At 25.6% G+C, this 20452-nt stretch overlaps 4 protein-coding genes across 9 annotated transcripts; 2 read left to right on the plus strand and 2 right to left on the minus strand.

Moving 5' to 3' along the window:
- Positions 1–22: 22 nt before the first annotated feature.
- LOC124426354 (RAB11-binding protein RELCH-like) lies at positions 23–5654 on the minus strand. Of its 2 annotated transcripts, XM_046967959.1 has the most exons (16): positions 5379–5654; positions 4899–5099; positions 4572–4730; positions 4152–4498; positions 3980–4090; positions 3655–3899; positions 3252–3562; positions 2884–3170; positions 2369–2696; positions 2135–2288; positions 1941–2064; positions 1579–1849; positions 1364–1499; positions 1093–1292; positions 679–940; positions 23–608 (listed from the first exon to the last, which is right to left on the minus strand). In XM_046967959.1, exons 1-16 carry the CDS (start codon positions 5425–5427, stop codon positions 461–463), a joined length of 3333 nt encoding a protein of 1110 aa, XP_046823915.1. In that variant the 5' UTR covers positions 5428–5654; the 3' UTR covers positions 23–460. The 2 variants fall into 2 exon arrangements, with proteins under 2 accessions (XP_046823915.1, XP_046823924.1); XM_046967968.1 differs by lacking the exon at positions 5379–5654 and having other exon boundaries at positions 4572–4726; positions 4899–5035.
- Positions 5655–5925: 271 nt separating this feature from the next.
- Positions 5926–12323, minus strand: LOC124426339 (Bloom syndrome protein homolog). Of its 2 annotated transcripts, none has more exons than XM_046967922.1 (16): positions 12078–12323; positions 11766–11979; positions 11553–11688; positions 10765–11439; positions 9843–10671; positions 9666–9782; positions 9409–9575; positions 9022–9243; positions 8566–8927; positions 8220–8478; positions 7769–8152; positions 7535–7685; positions 7256–7443; positions 6865–7189; positions 6578–6767; positions 5926–6471 (listed from the first exon to the last, which is right to left on the minus strand). In XM_046967922.1, the coding sequence occupies exons 2-16, from the start codon at positions 11858–11860 to the stop codon at positions 6384–6386; spliced, it is 4188 nt and encodes a 1395-aa protein (XP_046823878.1). In that variant the 5' UTR covers positions 11861–11979; positions 12078–12323; the 3' UTR covers positions 5926–6383. The 2 variants fall into 2 exon arrangements, with proteins under 2 accessions (XP_046823878.1, XP_046823887.1); XM_046967931.1 differs by having other exon boundaries at positions 9855–10671; positions 12078–12321.
- A 99-nt stretch (positions 12324–12422) lies between these two features.
- On the plus strand, positions 12423–15391 carry LOC124426429 (ethanolamine kinase). Of its 3 annotated transcripts, none has more exons than XM_046968097.1 (7): positions 12423–12561; positions 13446–13591; positions 13774–13911; positions 14006–14271; positions 14362–14588; positions 14668–14890; positions 15071–15391. In XM_046968097.1, the coding sequence occupies exons 2-7, from the start codon at positions 13463–13465 to the stop codon at positions 15129–15131; spliced, it is 1044 nt and encodes a 347-aa protein (XP_046824053.1). In that variant the 5' UTR covers positions 12423–12561; positions 13446–13462; the 3' UTR covers positions 15132–15391. The 3 variants fall into 3 exon arrangements, with proteins under 3 accessions (XP_046824053.1, XP_046824061.1, XP_046824072.1); XM_046968105.1 differs by lacking the exon at positions 12423–12561 and adding an exon at positions 12813–12945; XM_046968116.1 differs by lacking the exon at positions 12423–12561 and having other exon boundaries at positions 13464–13605.
- Positions 15392–16722: 1331 nt separating this feature from the next.
- On the plus strand, positions 16723–20153 carry LOC124423020. 2 transcript variants are annotated; one of them, XM_046960287.1, is made up of 8 exons: positions 16723–17119; positions 17626–17799; positions 18294–18417; positions 18504–18684; positions 18769–18976; positions 19063–19204; positions 19301–19455; positions 19572–20153. In XM_046960287.1, the coding sequence occupies exons 1-8, from the start codon at positions 16997–16999 to the stop codon at positions 19692–19694; spliced, it is 1230 nt and encodes a 409-aa protein (XP_046816243.1). In that variant the 5' UTR covers positions 16723–16996; the 3' UTR covers positions 19695–20153. The 2 variants fall into 2 exon arrangements, with proteins under 2 accessions (XP_046816243.1, XP_046816336.1); XM_046960380.1 differs by having other exon boundaries at positions 16729–17119; positions 19316–19455.
- The last annotated feature ends 299 nt before the right edge of the window (positions 20154–20452 follow it).

Consider the following 20452-nt stretch of genomic DNA (forward strand, 5'->3'; position numbering starts at 1 on the left):
CAGAAAACAAATGAAAACTGAATCACTTACGTATTGTTTACGAACTCGCAATACGAAAATCTATTCTCGCACGTACATTATTATCTATTTGTTCTCATGCATTACAATTACATTTTAAAAGGCACACCACAATTTCAATAATATTTATGAGAAAATCACAGTAAACATAATCTCTTATTAAAAATAATATTCTACTTTATAATTTCTTTAAATATTAAATTTTATCAATTTGTGCGAGCATAAAATTATGCATGTATTTATACGTAATATTTATTCTATATGATTAACTGAAAAATAAAAAAGAGAAAATCTGGATAAAGTTAAAAAAAATCAAATAATGAGATTCATATATATACATATATATATATATATATATATATATATATATATATATATAAAAGAAAAAAAACGAAATTATATACATTGCGCGAAGAATAGAAAAATATTATAAACGATATAACTATTTTTTCTTGAAAATACTCGTCACTGTCGAGGAACCAGGTCTTTGTTGAAATATCTTGCTCATTCTTTGTCGCATATCCTCTACGCCCTGTCCTACATTTACTGTCGCCATTGATAAGGAAAGTCCAGAACTCATTGAGCTTGATCTAAAATCATAGAAAAGCCATATAAATATTTCTACTAATATACAGAAATACACTATTAAAAATTCATTACCTTTCGATTGGTTTAACAATGTCCTGATGAGATTCCGCTTCTCGTAATAAAGATTTTACAGTTTCCCTTTGTTGCGGCAAATTTTGATTAATCAAAGTTTCCAAATGCCTTAAGCCAGGTAATATAATTCCAGAGATACATTGATTGCTTAGCGGACAATAAACTAGAACTGAATAGGCTTCAACCAAAGCATTGCAAAGATCTACTTTACGATTCTGTTGCATCGCTGTTGCAGTTATTCCAGTCAATTGTGTGGCAATCACTGTAAATTTAAATAAAAATTAACCGTTATAATCGGTTGCGAGTTTTTGCAATATAATTAAATTAACATAAAATTTTGTTGTTACAAATAGAATTATAAAAAAAAAGTTGCACGAAGAGCACAAACGAAGAGTATAACTTTAAAAATCTTACCATCCTCTATATAACTTTGAGGACAACTTGGAGCGATATAAGCTAAAGTTGAAACAAGAGGTGTAGCTAATACAGACAAAATATTTTGCGATTCTCTAGCAATAGTTTCTAAAGTTAACCGTGCTTTATCACGTGCTTCTCTAACTTTACATTCAGTGATAAGACGACCTAAAGGAGGTATGACTGCTGCTTTCACAGTTCTAAAAATAAAAATATTACTTAATTTTATTTCTTTGTTTTTTTTTTTTTTTAAAGTAAAGATATTGCTTACATATCTGGATCGCTAGCTAATGTTACAATAGCTGGAACTATTCTTCCATTTATCAGTCGATCTGAAGTGTGAGCTATGATAGAACCAAATAATGTTGCAACTGCACATCTTACACTAGATCTTTGATGCACCACACCTGTAATATATAGCGATAATAAATAGTTAAAAAAAAAATAACATTACAGTAATAAGTTAATAAGAATTATATAAATTACCATCCCATAAGCCTGTTAATACATGCTCTTGCATTTCTTCTTTAGCACATAATTTTATAATCGCGATCTGAAGACTTGTAATATTGATACCGCTCATAGACAGAACAACTAAAAATTGTTTTATAGATTTTGAGACTTCAACGCCATTTAAAGTGCTTAGCATAATTAAATAAGCTGGAATCAATGTCAAGCTGAGATTTTTATTATCCATTGATAATGTTGACAATTGTTTTTCTAATTCCGTTATTTCCGGTAGGAATATTGGTTGAATCTGCAGTATAAAAAAAAAATTCTATAAATAAAATTTACGATACTACCGTATTCAAGTACTATTATATAGTACTATAAATTTTAGGAATTACCCTTGTCTGAGTAATATATCTTCCAAAACCATTGCACAACGATTGTATATACGTGAGCAATGAATTTAAAACACTCTCTTGTATTATTTCTGTAGATTTTACTATTTCAAGAATATCTATAATTCTGAAAGTAAGCATTATAATTTTGTATAAAAAGTAAGTTAATACAAAAATATAAAATTTATAATACTTACAATTTATTAGTGAACCATTCTAATTCTGGCCACAAATCATTCTCCCAGGTATTTGAAAAAAATGTATTTAAAAGTGCACCTACGTCTGTGTCGCCGTCATAAAATACTTTTGGATTGATTATATCACAATGACATATACTCAAAAACTCGGCAGCTAAAATGAAAAATTAATTTTTGTTAATATAAAAAGATCTACTATAATGTTTACATTTGTATTTTTTATAATTTACTTACGTAATTCTTGAGAAATTGAAGGTTCTACAGAAGTTCTAACAGTATCAGTATCAGCAACACACACAATAGTATGAGGAAGTAAATATTGTAAAACGCCAATTAAGGATTCTATTCTCTCTTCGTCGATATTTTCTTTAACAGGTGAATTTTGAGGATTCGCTGGTTTTATATGATTTTTTACTTTAGAAATTAAACGTGGCAAAAGATGTGATCTTAATCTTTTTAAAGATAATGCCCATTGTGCTAAGATCGGTAAAAATATAGAAGATGCTGTATTTACTACTATAGAAGAAGAATCATTCAAGGCTGTTAGGGCAAGTTCTTCACACTACAAATACACAAAAGAATATTAATAGATATACATATATAATTATATTATATATACATATATAATTATAGATATACGTATATTAATAGATATACACTATAATAGATATACATACATATATATATATATATATATATATATATATATATATATATATATAGCATCTAGAAATGATATAGAATACTACCTGAAAATATTTATCTGGATCATCCATTAATGCTACAAGTAGAGCCAAACTTCTTACTACACTAGCTCTGACTGAAGGATCTTTATCTTCTAAAAGCATTTGTTGTAACATAGACAGCATTAAGGAATTTCTAATAGAAACTGACGTATATGGAGCCAATGCAGAACAACATTCAACAGCTAATAATCTTCTTTCTGGATACTTATGTTGACTTTGTTCCCAACAAAGAGTTAAAATTTCTTCTCCTCCAATAGATTCATCTTCAAGTTTTGCCATTGCCACCAAACCTAATGAATGAAATAAATATATATGTATAAATATTCCCTTGTTCTAATAAAATAATTACATTTTTAAGAATAAATACTAACCAGCTAATATCATTTGTCGTTCTTCTTCTTGTGGTCTTTTTTTTAAATTAAAAAGAAGTTGTAATAATTTTTCTCTCTCTCCAGAATCGGAATGTAAACGAACTGTACTTAATATTAAAGGTATAACTTCTTCTCGTTTGTTCAATATAATATTAGGTACTATTCGAGGTAATGTTTGTGCCAAAATTTTAACAAGTGTATCGCGAGAAACTCCATATTTAAATGGTTCTTCTGCTACTGATATTATGGAACTTGAAATATTCACCAAACAAAGACCAATAACTTCTAACTTAAATTTTATTGGTAAAAGTCTGAAACACACACACATATATATATATACATGCAAATATTATTTTTGATGTATCTTTTATTTAATTATGCATTAATCTATATATCTGTATACCTGGATGGTGCATTTGATAAAATAGTTGAACCTTCTGTAACATCAGTCCTTGGTAACTGTATCCTTGTCCATTCTTTATCTCCTGGATCAGTTTCACCTAAGCTCACTACTACAGAAACACTATCATCTTCTTCTGGATCTTGAGTTGCATTTGAAGCATCGCGTGGAGGAGACTCAAGAATTTCGAATTTATCTGGTGTTGTAGAATTCGAATTTATAGATTGGTTGGTACCATTACTACGTTGCTAAATTGAACATACATATAGATTTATAAAAATCAAATTTTTAAAAAGCAACACTAACAGATAATAACATTTCGTTTTACCTTATTATCTTGTACCAAATTTTCATTGGTAGTATCAATATAATGCTGGAGATCCATCTTTTCTTTTTCTAATAATGCAGTTTGCTGTTTTAATTGTTCTATTTGTTCTATCTATAATAAAATAATAATTTAAAAATTGAAAAATTATAAGTTGCACATACAAAATACAAACCATTTCTTTCAACTCATTCTCCTTTCTTTCTACTTCAGTATTTCCACATTCAGTTTGAACAGAAATATTTACAGAAGGTGGTTTGTCATGACCATTAGCTCTCATGTATTCTCTATAAATCTGTAATAATCCAGAAGGTTTTGGAATGTTCAAGCCAACATCCTGCCAATCTTCAAGTTCTTGATTTTCATTTTCATCACTAAATGTTATTGATGTTAATTTATAAGAATGTGTAAGTAAATATTCATGAACTAAAAAATTTAAAGCTCTTTGTTCGTGAGGTTTTATAGGATTATCATTAATAACTTGCTTATCCGAACGTTTATCAGGTGTTGCACTATCAAATTCTGAAATATTAAAACAAAGAATTTTTATTATATTATAAAAATGTAAAAAAACGTTTGAAAAAGAAAAACAAACCTGTAACAACAGTAAGATTTGCACGTAGAGCAGAAATACTTTCTCTTGCATTTCTAAGTTCAAATTCCAAAATTGCAACTCTTTCATCAATTCCAGTACCATCTTCTGAGTACCTTGTCATATCAAGCGAATCCAAAGTAGCTTGACTAGAAGACCTAGCTAGTATTTTGTTTCAAATATATATATATATAAAATGATAATTTTCAAATTTCTTCTATTCATATTATTTATATATATATATATCATTTTAAATATTATTAAAAAATATATCTAATACTTTAATTTATTCAAAAAAATCACATTATAATACCTGAAAAATATACTTACGCATAGGTGTATATGGTTCTGGTTTGATATTTTGATTTTCGAAATTACATGGATTAGAAAAGTATTCTTTGAGAATTGACAATTCTCTTCCTGCTTCGCATAATTCTGCATGTAATTCCAAAGCTGTTAATAAAAATTTTTCGTTTAAAAGTTTCGTAGCAATTTCTTCGTAAGATACTGTCGTCCGTATGGCGGGAAATCCTAATAAATAATTTTATACATAAAATTGTTCATAATATTAAAAAATAATAAATTATAAAAAAACGATGAAAAAAATCTTCAATATACATATAGATGACGTATACAAATGTAAAGTTTCACGTATATACAGACATACACAAACTTATTAAGTAAAGAAACTTATTATAAATTAATTTATAAATTAGTATATGAAATAAAACATTTTAAATCCGTTGTGAAAAGATCACATTAAAATCGCTAGAAAGAAGTTTAAAAGTAAAAGAAAAACATTAAAATTACCTTTGTTTGTAGACAAGGAATTTCTAACCTCTTCTATAGAACCAGCCATCGTTTTAATATTTATTTATATCTTAAGGCAAAGTGACATGTTTTGTATTACTTATCAATAGCATCAGTATACCATACTATTTCCTTATTAATATTAGGCCGAATAATTAAAATTATCTTATTCGTAATACACAAAGTTACTTCACATCTGTGACGATCAAGGTAACATCACACGTACATATTATAGTCTGATGCAACTGTTGATATATAGGTATGTACAAATGTCATCACATACGTAGATGCATATATACAAATGTTTTTACAACTCAATATGTTTTTCAGTATAATAGAGTTAATTTATGGTAGAAGATATGTTTTTAATTAAATAGATAAATTATATCTCTATAATAGTGTAAAATACAAAATAATAAAAAAAATATATATATGTGTATATATATATATATATATATAAGAAAAGATAATGCACTATTAAATATACTTTGATACTATTTATTTTTTATTTCATTGTCATTACTTACTTGAAATAAATATAGATTTTATTATATTATATAAATTTTATCATATAAATATTTTTTAATACATACCATTATTATAACACACATACACATACACACACATTGCGAGTACAGTTATAATGGCCAATTAAATTGCGTTTTCTATGACAGTCATCATTTACATGCTGAGTAACTATAATTATACAATCACTTAAACGTTATAATTTTGTGAAGTTTTTACGGAAACACATTTACAATAGCAGATAACTTAGTCCGCTAAAAAATTTTATTGAGTATCTATATAATTAAACAGTTTTCATTGAAATACATATAATATGGCTAAAACGCCAATTTGAAAAATTTACTGATACACTGTATCATAACATTAATACAAAATAGTCATACAATGTCTTAAACATACAAAAGTTGATACAGATAATTACATATATAATTTATAAAAATAATAATAATATCACTATTCTGTGTCACTGACAATAAGATATTATTTCTTCTTTGAAAAACTTACAAGTCCTAGAGTAGGCTTTGCTGCATTAGTTTTACGTTTCGAAGCTGCTTTTCCTTTTTGTGTGCTAAAATTATATTAAAAAATATTTGACAATATAATAAATATCCTATACTAATATCATTTATATTGCAAAATTAATATTTCTTCTAACAAATAAATAAATAGATCACCTTGAATTTGTATATCTAGCTTTTTTAGTGCTTGAACGATAATTATTATAACCTTTACGTTTTCTTCCTTGTGTATTTCCATATCTACCTCTTGTACTTCCAGAATAAGAGGAATTTGTAGCAGTGTTCCATGAACTTGTATCTTCATCAGTACTGTCAGCCGAATTCTCATCAGCTTCACTCAATAAAACTGATAATTTAAAGCAAATTATAAAGTTTTACTTAGTTACTTAATCGTTCATTTATATATTAAATACATGAACTTATATAGTTCAATTTACTATTACCATATTTTTCTGCTGCATATTTTTGTGTAATATCTAATAAAGCTTTGCCATATTTGTCAAAATTCGCCTTTGTGACATGGGGAATTTTTAACATGGCTTCTTCACTATCAGGTAACTGTTGACTCATTGCTCTTATAGCTATCATATTCATGATTGACGATGCAGATACATCGAGTGCACCCGCTATTCCTCTAATAATTCCTATTAATTCTGAATAACAACGTTCTTGCAATTCTTGTAGAACTTTGTTAACTTTAGTTGTAACTGTAGAAACAGTTGCTACGGCATTTGAACTACTATTTGCAGCACGTATTGGAATAATCACCTAAAATATAAATACGACAATATTTATATTTTATTTTTAATAATGCGATTTAAAATTATTTATTACCTTTGTGTCTTTTTTGGTCATTAATTCTGCCGCTTTGTGACCAAGTTTTAAATATGCGCACGCGATTTCATTGTTTATATACATTTCCTCTCTTAAATATTCTTTAAGTACCATTTCATGTAAAAGACGTTCTATATCACCTCTGTTCCACGATTTACCTTGACCATACAATGGATGATTTGTAAGACCTACAAAATAATAAATATTAGTTTAACAACAGAATTTTTTTAATTTATTAAATACAAATTATACAAATTATTTATTCCTAATTATTTCTACCTGATTCTCTAATTTTTTTTAAATCGCTTCCCTTAAAAATATCCGTAAGAAATACTAAAGTTAATTTAGAATTCTTTCTCTGATTAATTTCTCGTACCGCTTTCATAATTTGCCGTGCATGATTTGTTGCATCCAACATAGTAAACTCCGCCTGAAAAGTACATATACAAAATAATTTCGATTACAGGTTTTCTTATATATGCAATTATAATTACAATATATAATATCTCTTACCTTACACCTACAATTATCGCATGCAGATGATTTATTTTCAATACATTTCTCCCGATTAAAAATTTCACCGAAATAATTAAGTTGTAATGCTCTACGACAATCGGTTTTATTTTCACAAAAGGATACCATCTTAAATAAATTATCCATATGTGTTTTTATAACGTCTGGATTCGAATTATCAATTTCAATCATTTTTCTGATTCTATGCATATCAGCATAATTATAAAATAATATACATTCAGCATTTTCTCCGTCACGACCAGCACGTCCACTTTCTTGATAATAACCTTCTATTGACTTTGGTAGAGCAGCATGTATTACAAAGCGTACATTAGGCTTATCGATACCCATACCAAATGCTATAGTTGCACAGACAATCCTCATCTAAAATAATATTATTAAATATAAATAAATGAATAGCATTAACTTATATTATATACATGATGAGTACTTCTTCTGAAATCCAACGTCCTTGAATATCACTCCTCTGATTATCTGTCAATCCAGCATGATAACTTTGAGCTTGAATATTATTTTTTCTCATTTGTAAAGCGTAATCGTCACAATCTTTACGCGATAAACAATAAACAATGCCGCATTGATTTTTGAATTTTGTCTTTATCATAGCTATAACTTCATCAGAACAATTTTTGCCCTTCTTTGCAATTATACTATATCGCAAATTCGGTCTGTTGAAACTTGACATAAACCTGAAAATAAAATTATTTATATCTTAATATACACATTGTTATGATAATTAATAATAATAAATAATATACAAATATCGTATATCATACCATTTTGGTTTTGTCATACCCAATTGATACAATATATCTGTTCTAACTCTTGGAGTAGCTGTAGCTGTTAAAGCAATTGTTGATACTGTAGGATAATTTTCTCTAAGACATTTTAATTTTTTATAATCTGGTCTAAAATCATGTCCCCATTGACTTACACAATGTGCTTCATCGATAACAAATCGTGCTAATAAATTTCTTTGAAATAAAGTTGTTAAAATACTGCTTAATTTTTGGGAAGCAGATATTTTTTCAGGTGTTACATATAATAATTTTAAGCCCGGTTCTTTCTTTGATAATTCTCTATATATTCCAGCTGATTGATTTTCAGTTATATTGCCAGACATGTGTGCTGCAGGAATCTGAATGATAATAAATTATCAGGAGCATTATGATTAATTTATTTATTCAAAATTTACTATACAAACAAAATTCTAATAAAATTATATAACTTACATCAAGTGAAGTCAATTTCTGTACTTGATCAAGAATAAGACTTTTTAAAGGAGATATAACAATTGTAACTCCTGGTACAAGAAGAGCTGGCATTTGATAACAAAGTGATTTTCCTCCACCTGTAGGCATCAAAACAAAACAGTCAAATCCAAGGAGCGCTGCATTAATCGCTTGCAATTGATTCGGCCTGAAAGAGTATAAACCAAACTTCTGCCTGAAGATCTGAAACAATGATTCTCTATATCAACAAATAATATATTAATTTTTCTAACTACAAATATTTTAACAATTCAATAATAATAACAATCGATTTGTAAGTTAATTTTAAATATATTTTTATACATTTGTACATATTAAGTTAATATAAGAATATATATTTGTACATACTTTTAACATTTCACGAGAATGAGGATAATTTAAACCATCGAATTCTCCGCTAATACCATCATTTTTATAATTTCCTGTAAAGATTCCTTCAGAAACGGATGTATTTAAATTTATATTTATTTTATTATTTGTAGTAGTACTCTTCTTTTTTTCTGGGCTACTCGTTGCTAAAAATGTAAATATAAATTTTTCGTTCACATAAAACATAAATGCTTCAAAAAATCAAAATAAATTATAAAATAAATTATAAAATTTACCTTTCATACTTAAACTTAAATCTAAATTAGAACTATCATTTAAAGATACAGAAGGCTTATACTCTTTTTTAAATGTTTCAGTAATACTTTTGTTCTTATTTTCCATTATATCATCCTCTGTAACAATGTTTACAAATGAATAGTGATTATTGTTAATTAAATAGAATAGTATCTTACCAAAATCTTTACCATTATTAATCCAATCATCCATTTGATTAAACGTAGGTTGTGCATCTTGTTGAAATTCTTTTGTTTTAGAATAATCATAATCAACCTTTTTATTTTGATATACAAGTTCATTTTGCTCTGGCTTAAAGCTAACATTATCACATTCAGAATCAGATTTTGTTTTTAATAGTCTTGATTGTTGTTGTTCTTTCTCCCATAATTCGCCTATTTTTTTTGTAACTTCTGTACATATTGTAGCTCTGACAGGTCTTTTTAATTGAAAAGTACTTTTTCTCATTGTAGCTGTAGTAGTATTTGTACTAACTACAGGTGAATTAGTATTGACAGAAGTTTTCACATTTACTTTTTCAGTATCATCTGTTTGGCATGGACTTAGAGAAGTTCTAGTAATGCTTGATGATAATCCATCTAAAGTTTCATTAGGACCTACTATTTCTTTGCTAGAAGAATTAAGACTAAGATTCATACTACTATCCTTTGAATTGTGCAAGTTTATTGGACTACTTTTGACTATGTTATGTTGCTTAAAAACAGGACTATGACATTCTGGTTCATTTAAGAATTGATTATCAATTGTAGATTTTAATTCTTTCTCCATTTTTTGCATATTTTCTAGCTTTTTATTTACCAAACGTAATTTTGCTTTAACATGCTGATTAAATATTTTTAATTTATGAAATGCGTCTGCATTAAATTTAGGAAATTTTTCTAATATAGGCAATGGAATTTCACTCATAGCCACAAAAAATTTTTCCAGAATTTCTATTTGTAGATCTTGTAGACCTTGACGTCTATCTTCCAATTCATTTTCTGTTCCCTAAAATTGAAATGAATATTATTTACTGGTTTAATGTTTATACGGATATTAATAAAATAATTATAATATTATGTATCTTTGATAATTACTTACGGGCAAAGATGACATAATTGGCTTTTCTTTTATTGATTGAATCCAAGAAATTAATTGTTTATCTATACCTAAAGGCTTCAAATTCAATTTATAGTCAGGACCTATCCATTTCTTTCTTGGTGTCATCTGAACAGTTTCTTTTGAATCAGAATTATCATTATCAGAATCAGATATGATAATATTTTTAGCTTTTTTAATATTTCTTTTGTTATGGTCTTTAATGTCTTGGTTTACAACGTTTTCCATTATTAAATTTTCATTTGTATTATGTTTTATTTCCTCAGGATTATTATAGCTATCAAATGAATTATGTTTATTTATTTCAGGTGACATTGTAGCAGTCTTATTATACACAGCTAATAGTGACATATCTGTATTACTAATGGGATTTTCTTGTATTTCTGGGCTTTCTTTTTTATCTTCTGTTTGTTTTAACCCATTATTTAAACGTAAACATATTTTTAATTTTGTACATTCGTCCTCACTTTCTGATAATTGTTCAAAGAAAATTTTTTTCTTACATGAATCTTTTATATCAGAAGTAGTAGATTTTTGAATATTTTCCAACCTTTCTTTTTCTTCTACAGAATCTTCCACATACTGTACAACTGAAGAATTACTTTCTTGAGATTGTGCTTTAAATGTACTTTGATTTGGTAAATCATTTGAGCTTTCCTATATATCAAAATGACATTATATCAAATTTTATGATATAATAAAAAAGAATATAAAATTAATATAAAATTAATATAAAAAAAGATGTAAAATAATATAAAATTAATTCTTACAAGATTTATATTGTCTATCACTTTAAGCTCTTTTTTTATATTTGAAGAAATAAAACTATCGCTGTCATCGTCAGAATCAATTGAAATATCATATTTCACATTTGAACTTTTTGTAATATTTTGTTCAATAGGTGTACTGGAAATAAAATTACACAAACATTATTTATACTTAAATATTTTAAAGTGTAATATTTTTAATAATTAAATGAATACCTAGAGGTTAGATTATCCTGATTTTGCAATCGTTTAAAAAATGTTGTCAACTTTGGAACTCCTGTACTTTGACTTATAGGAAGCTTTTTTGACATTTTAACAATTTAATGTTACACATATAAATACAATTTATTAACAAAGCTTTGTTCAGAGAAACAATAGATAAGAAAGGATTTTTTGTAATAGTCTTTTTCGTAACTTCATTATTAGAAAACTACAATATTAAATACAACTTAATTAAGTTAAATGAATCTTCATATCTATACATTTAAATATTATAATACGTATTTTTTATAAGAACTTCTTTATTACCAGCTATGCTATTAGTTTAGGCGGGAAACAATGTAACAAAGGACCACGTGTATATTTTGAATATATTAAATTGTCAAAGAATTTATCAGATTCTCTATTTGACAATTATATTTTTTATAACAATTCACTACATATATATTCATCAAATGTACAAATATTTTATGTTCAATCAATTTCATTTCACATAAAAAAAGGAATTAACTTTATCAAATTTACAAATGCCTAATTTTATTCAAAACTCGAACCATCCACTATGAAGTTAGTAGAAAGTTGTAGTTAATATTGATATACAACGATTTTCACTTCGAGATTGTTTTTGTAGATTTCGTCGTAGTTCAGATCATTCTCCGCTTTGATCAATGACAACTATTTCATAAGAGCGTCATATACTACTTTATCAAATGACATACTATATTCTATTGAAATATCAACTAACATTGAAAAATCTTATAAAATAATGTATTGGCATACATAAAAAATCAAGGTAATTTTTTTACAATATTGATTTAAGTATATATTATTTAAGCCTTTTATAAAGTAGATCTTTTATCGATCGAATATATTCAAATGTAATAAATGTAATGTATATCATGACTTATCAAATAAACATTATAATTATTTTATAGCAGTAAATAAAAATTAAAGAATTAAAATAAAAAATAAAATTGATATTGATATTGATGTTAATTATTTTAATTATATTGAACAGTTCTTTTCTTCCACAATATGTGTATAATCAGCGACAGCTGTCAAGGCCCGAAAAACTATTTAAAAAATATACAATGTTACCAAAAAATATAATTATATTTTATTTCGAAATAATTTTGCCAATTTGTTATTTGCCAATAAGGCATATATCTATTAATTGGTAATTTTATCTTAATTATTTAATTAATTAAAAATAGTTGTGTATATTTACCTTATTAATTAATAAGATGTCTTTTTAATTTTTAATAAGGAATTATTTATAATATTTCAATGTCGAATGTCAATTCTTTAAAATGGTTACTTATTCCTTAAATTGAATGATTAACGAATAAAATTGTCAATGAATTCAAGGTTCTTATATTGCTATAGTTCTACCTTACTGATTATGTTGTCACTTACTGTTATCAGTAGATACATTAGTGTGCATAGAGAACATACTACTTTTAGAGACATACTAGTTTTATTACAGCATTTAGAAGGGAACTTATATATACTTGATATATACTTGATTTATTTTAAGTTTTTTATATTTATATATATAATTTGAAATAATAAAAAATTATATTGTAGTATTTATATTTTTTATTCTTTACATAATTTTTTATTCTTTTTTTTGGCCTTTTTTTGTTCTATTTACATATCTGAACTTTGACCTATTAGAAACTTAATCCACATTAATGATGGAAGAAAACTGTAAAGAATTACATCTCGATATCACAGTAGATCAAAATGAAATCGAAAAGGGAGCCATAGAAATCATAAAGCGAATAAGACCATCTTGGCCATTGGATCAACTACAATTCAAGGTAATATCAGTAAGGTAAAATATCATTATGTAATTGAAAAATATGTGTTATTATTTTATTTTGCTCGATTTTATAATATCTTTAAAGTTGAATTTTTATATTATCTGTTAATTTATTGATATAATTATTATATCATAAATAGTAATGTATAATTTTTATAAATTTGATTTAATATTTTACAGTTGTTTACTCATGGAATAACCAATAAGCTTGTAGGAGTATGGTATCCAGATAATTATAATAATATGGTTTTAATTAGAATTTATGGACATAAAACGGATTTGCTTATTAATAGGAAAGATGAAACAAGAAGTATTAAAGTAGGTAAAAAATATAATTTTGCAATTATGAAATGTTTTTGTTAGTTATATATAATTATATTTATAAAATAAAAATATAAATAATATATTACAGATATTACATAAAGCTGGTTTTACACATTCCATTTATGCAACATTTAATAATGGTTTTGCCTATCAATTTCTTGAAGGTGATATACTTACCACTGAAACTGTTAGACAACCAGAAATTTATAGACTAGTAGCTAAACGAATGGCAGAGATGCATTTACTCGAACCTAATCATTGTGAAATATCTAAGGATCCAATTATTTGGAATAAAACTGAAAAATTTATGGAGCTTATGCCCAAAAAATTTTCTGATCCTTGTAAACAATTAAGGTAATTAATATTATGATATTATTTATATATATATATATATTTTTTTTAATATACATATAATAATGTTAGATAATTTAAATCATTATTCAGATTTATAAAATTAATAAAGCCTTATGACATATTGGAAAAAGAATATCAGTTTTTAAAAGAACAGTTGTCAAATTTAAGTAATTCTGTAGTATATTCACATAATGATCTTTTATTGGCAAATGTAATTTATAATCACAAGGAACATAGTGTAACTTTCATTGATTATGAATATACTGCATATAACTATCAAGCCTTTGACATAGCCAACCATTTTGTAGAGTTTGCAGGTAATTAAAGCATATTTTAATGCACTTTGTATTTATTTACATAAAAATAAGATAGAATTAATTTAATTTATATTTCTAGGTATTGATTCTCCTGACTATACATTATATCCTGAAGAAAGTTTACAAAAAGCATGGATAAAAATATATTTACAATCATATTATAACATGAATAATGTACTTGAAAGTGAAATTAACCGATTGTATAATCAAGTGAATAAATTTGTTCTTTTAACACACTTCTTTTGGGGTTGTTGGGCTCTTATACAAAGCCAAAATTCATATATTGATTTTGACTTTTTGGGGTAAGTGAAATTACTAAACATTTACTATTTCTATTGTATTTATTTACTATGAATGAAAATATTTTTACAATTGTCAAGAAGATGAAGCAAGATTTATTGTTCAAAATAGACTTTCTTTTTTTTTTTTTTTTTTTTTTTTTTTTTGAGAAATCTTTATATTTAATCATACAACTTTTTCAGGTATGCAGCAATAAGATTCGATGAATATTTTAAAAAAAAGACTGAAATGTTTAATTTATGATGAGAAGAAATCAACTGAACCAATTGAATCAACTACTGATGTCATTTATATAAACATTCCATATAATTCATATGTTACAAAACTTTTGTTCGATTCACAAATTTGTATATAAGTATGAAGTAAATAAGTAGTAATAATATTTCGTAAAATTGTTCATGACAATATTATGTATGTTGTCTTATATATGTTATGTGTAAATACATAAAAGTCTCAACAATATATTGTATAGTCTTGTTATATAAATAAAAGTTGTTTCAAAATCTGTGCATTTTCCTTTTATAAATACACATCGCATAGATTTTGCAGTTTGAAATTTGTGAAAATGTATAAATAGTGAAAAATTTGATAAATTAGTTTGAGCGAAGCTCAAGCGAGTAAAACTTAAATAATGCTTCAAATCGCGGGTTATATTGGTAATTATTTTTCGAATAAATTTTAATAATTTAATTGTGACATATGCACAATTAATATGAATTTTTTAAATATATATATATATACATATATATATATATATATATATATATAAATATATAAATATATATATATATATATCTCACTGTTTCAATATTTAATATACTATATTAAAAGATAAATAATAAAATTTAATAACTCATTTTGTTTTTTAATGGATATTTAAACTGTCACGTATTACAATCGATCAATTGACTAGCGAGTATGTTTTTGTCTAGTGCGATCACGTACCCATCTACATATGTATGTATGTATGTATGTACGTACATATTCATAAATCAGTGTATATTTTTAGTGAGTACTTTTGGTATTTCTTTCAAAGATACGTAAATACATATGATATGTATTCCTATTATTCTTGCATCGCTTAATCTAATTATATTTTAGACATTTTGTAGAATTATTAATGTTTGAATAAACATAAAAAAAAATTAATAGATATTTATATAAAAGCAAAGTAGAATTACTTAAAACAGACAGATAAACACTTTTGATAAAATCAAATCTTATGATATACTTGCCACTATATCTCTTAATATAAATCCTATCATAAAAATTGATATGATAGGTAAATAAAATGGATAACACGAAAATTGCTTTCGAAATAAAATGAAAATTGTATTTAATTTGAAAATATTGTTGAAATAGAATTAGCTTATCTTCATTTGATTTTCTATCTTAATTTTTTCTCTCTCTCTCTTGCTCCCACCTCTCTCACTCTACCCTCTCTCTTTTCCGTTTTCTCACTCTTTCTCTCTTTCTCCTTTCTCTCCCACACTCTTCTCGTTGCTCTTTTACTGTAAACCCGTATGGAAAATGTTAAGAAAACAACACGCATGAAAGAAGACACTCATTTATACACACATGTACATACGTCAGTCGTCTACACATGTATAAGAGTTTAGTGAAGAGCGGAGCAGAGAGGAAGAACGAATCGTGTATTCTCGCACGTGTGTGAAAAGCTTTGCATTGCTTCGGCAACTCGCACACTGTGCGTTGACCTACTGTTTCGCTGTTCGAACACGTATATATATATATATATATATATATATATATATATATATATATATAAATATATATATATACAGATATATATATATCTGTCTCTGTTCTGTGTAAACTACTGGCAATTTTTCAATAACCAAATACCGGAATATCGATAGAAATCAGTGGAATCGTTCGTCGAATGACATTGTATGAGAATAATCGTAAAAAATTAAAGGAAAACCGGTAGGAGGTATAAACGAAGAGTATATATTTTATTCGGTAAAGAAGTTTCTTTGTTAGCACTGATCATCGTACTTGAGGGGGATACATCGAAACGGTGGAAATTCCTTTTTTTTTTTCCCCGAAGGAAAAGTTAACCGTTTTAAACGGAAAGGTATTTGTATAAGATGCACGCCACTTGTAAGTGCTTGAATATTTCTATAAGATCTAAGGGAAATGAATTAAAAAAACTTCCAATCGACGAAATTGAACTGACCGATCACGAAAGAGCCGACGCTTTCTTTCGAGAGGTAAGAGATTACATTTTTATTTTCTCATAGATTCATTGTAGGATTTATCGTAGAATTAATTTATACCCTTTACATATTTATATATTGTTATTACGATATCAATTAAATCGCAACCACATGGATTTTACATTGTTTGCATTTTATTATTCTGATTTATTATAATTTAATTTGTATTATATTATTGTTTATGTAACGTTATTATTTGATTTTTTATTTCTATTGCCCGTTTTTTTTCAACATTAATTCTTAACATTAAATTTATTAATAAGAATAAAAAGAAAAAAAAAATGATATATAAGCGAATGGAATATTAAATAATGCTTTGTATGTTATTCCTTTGTTTATACATGTAATATTGTACAAATCTTTTAATAACATTAGGCAATTATTATTGATTATTGTATTATCAATATAATAATATACTTTTTAATATACTTTTATTTCAAATACTTATTTCAATATACTTTTCTCAATATATTTTTATTTCAAATACTTTTTTATTTCAGGAACTTGCAACAATTAAAGATTTAGAAGTTATTACTAAAGAACAGCAGGGCTTAGTGGAAATAAGAAATGTTGGAACTTGGATTATTCATCGTTGTCTCAACTGTTCAATATATACTCATGCCGTACACAGGGAATATGGTGCTGCCTTAGTTCTCATTAATATTAATATGATTGTAAGTACATGTATATTTCATAAGATGTTCTGTGTATTTGAATTCTATTATTTTCTTTTTTTTTTTTATGATTGCAATAGTACAAATTATTAAAATAATATTTTTATCTTTTGACTCTATTTTTAATAAAACTATAAATATATATATAAATAGATAGATATTTTTTCGTATTTTATCACATTATTTCATGATACATAATATTATTAGAAATGAAGTATCTGATAAGTAAATAGGACAATTATATCAAGTGAGATTATCTTTGAAATAAGAGGAGTTATCTATTATATTATATTATCTCTTATGCAATTTATTAACTGTATTTACTTAATTAAGTATAACGACAATAAATGAATGAAAAAATGATGAATAAATATATAAATTATAATTTATAAATTTATATTTTATAAATTTATTACTTTTGTATATATAATTCTTATTTTATTCATGGTCTTAAATTATTATTATTATATATGTGATTTATTGTATTATTACAGACCTCACCAGAAGAAATAAAACGAATGAAATCTAATATTGATTATAGTAATGTCTTTAGAATAGTAATTGATCGAAGTACTTTTGATGATCTTGATTATTTGCAACCACCTAATAAATTTTCTGGTAAACTTTAAAATTTATATTTTAATGCTTATACAAAATGATTTATATTTTTAAAGCTAAACATTATTTCTATTCCATTTATATAGTATCACAATTATTAAGTGCTACACAAGTGGCATTGGGCTGTCTTCATCAACAACTTGAAGAAGCTGTACAAAGGCAGGCTGCAGATGTTGAAGAAAAAATACGTAATTTTACTGCAGAACAGTATCAATTATTAGAACAGTTTCGTGAGAAAGCACATAATGAATATCGGCTATTGACAAGGTAAAATACTAATATTATATATTTCAATTGCATACATACAGAGCTATTAATAGTAACATGTAACCATTATTTCAATATTTTTAGCTTATTACTCAATGGTGAAGAATTAAAAAGATTGACTAATAACACAAAAACTTCACAGCAGACATCTGATGATATTAAAGAAGATATAACAGCTTCAAGAACTAATGAAAAAAATATAAAATCACATAGAACAACGAATGATGCAACATACGTTATTCAAACTAATATTAAATGTGAACCAACTTTAATGTCTTCTAGTGTACACATTGTAAGGAATTATTTATTTATTTCTAATATATATGGTAATTCATATTTGTGTAAAATCATTAAATAGTTTTTATGAATGTTATATAGAATAATAGCATAGAAAAGAGAGATACCTATGTAAAAGAACCGAACAGTTTTGATACGGAAGCTTTGTTTCCACTTGAAGGAATGGAAGATACATTAACTTCTGATCATCTTCGATCTTCCGAAGAAGAATCAGATACTGATGGTGACTATTATTAATAATTTATTAATTTTTTTTTCTTATATATTACAATTTTTTTAAATATTTTATTTATTGACTTTTATTATATCATTATATAAGTAAAAACCTTAACAGATTCGGGCCAAGATGAAGGTATCCATATGCATAGAGGTCAAAGAGGTGGACATCCTACATTAGCCAAATCCTTGCCCGTTAGCGTACCAACTTTCCCTGCGTTTATTCGAAAAGCAATTCCAGATCAAGATGATGATCAGGTAAAAAATAACATTTTATGTTCAAATTTTAATATATCAATTAACAAATTGTCTTACATTATATAAAATTTTAAATATAATATAATTATTATATAAAATTTTTAATGTATTTTCAGCTCTCAAGAGATCCACTTGATCCACATAATATTCGAGCTTCTATTAAAGCATTAGCTAAGAGTGTTCATGGTGATACTGTCTTTGGAGATTTACCACGTCCACGATTTTCTACTCAGATCTGATTTGCAAAGAATTAAAGAATAGAAAACAAAAAGAAAGAAAAAAAAAATATAAAAAAAAACAAAAAGAAAAAAAAAGAAAAAAGGAGTGGTATTATATCATCGCATACAATTAAAAAAAAAAATTCATATATAATTGACAATTATTATGTCATACAGTACTCACTTAATCTTTGCTTTCTTTTCAATGAATGTTATACAGAAATTGTGTATAAATTCAAAATATAAAACGATATTAGATATTCGTATATGTATTATGAAGAAAAAATCAATAATATCTTGGATTTCAAGATATGTTAGATTATTTAGAAAATATATTATTGTGAAAGTGTCTCCACTTAATGGATAAAAAAAAAAAAATTGAATATATGTTACGTATTTCTAAGATGATTCGTAAAATGGATTACTAAATCATTGAGATTAAAAAGGTGGCTTAAAGTGAATTGAGATTTTATGATACCACATTAAAATAAATATTACAAATATTAATAGGATATTATATAGAAAAGTTAAAGATTTTTGCATTATGATTGCATTATTGAGTGTTATAATCATGTTGATGAAAGTAGACGTTTTTCTTACAATAGTTTAAGAAAAAGAGTATATGGTCAAAGTTTTCTGTCATTAATTGATGAAAGTGAAATAATTTCTATTCATAATATTCGATTTAAGAAAGAGATTTTTATTTAACAAAAACATTCTGTATGTTTCGTATAACGATATTATAAAAATCTATTTTAAAATGAAACCAAAATATTAAA

The sequence above is a fragment of the Vespa crabro genome, chromosome 1 (assembly GCF_910589235.1).
Source record: "Vespa crabro chromosome 1, iyVesCrab1.2, whole genome shotgun sequence".
NCBI lineage: Eukaryota > Metazoa > Arthropoda > Insecta > Hymenoptera > Vespidae > Vespa > Vespa crabro.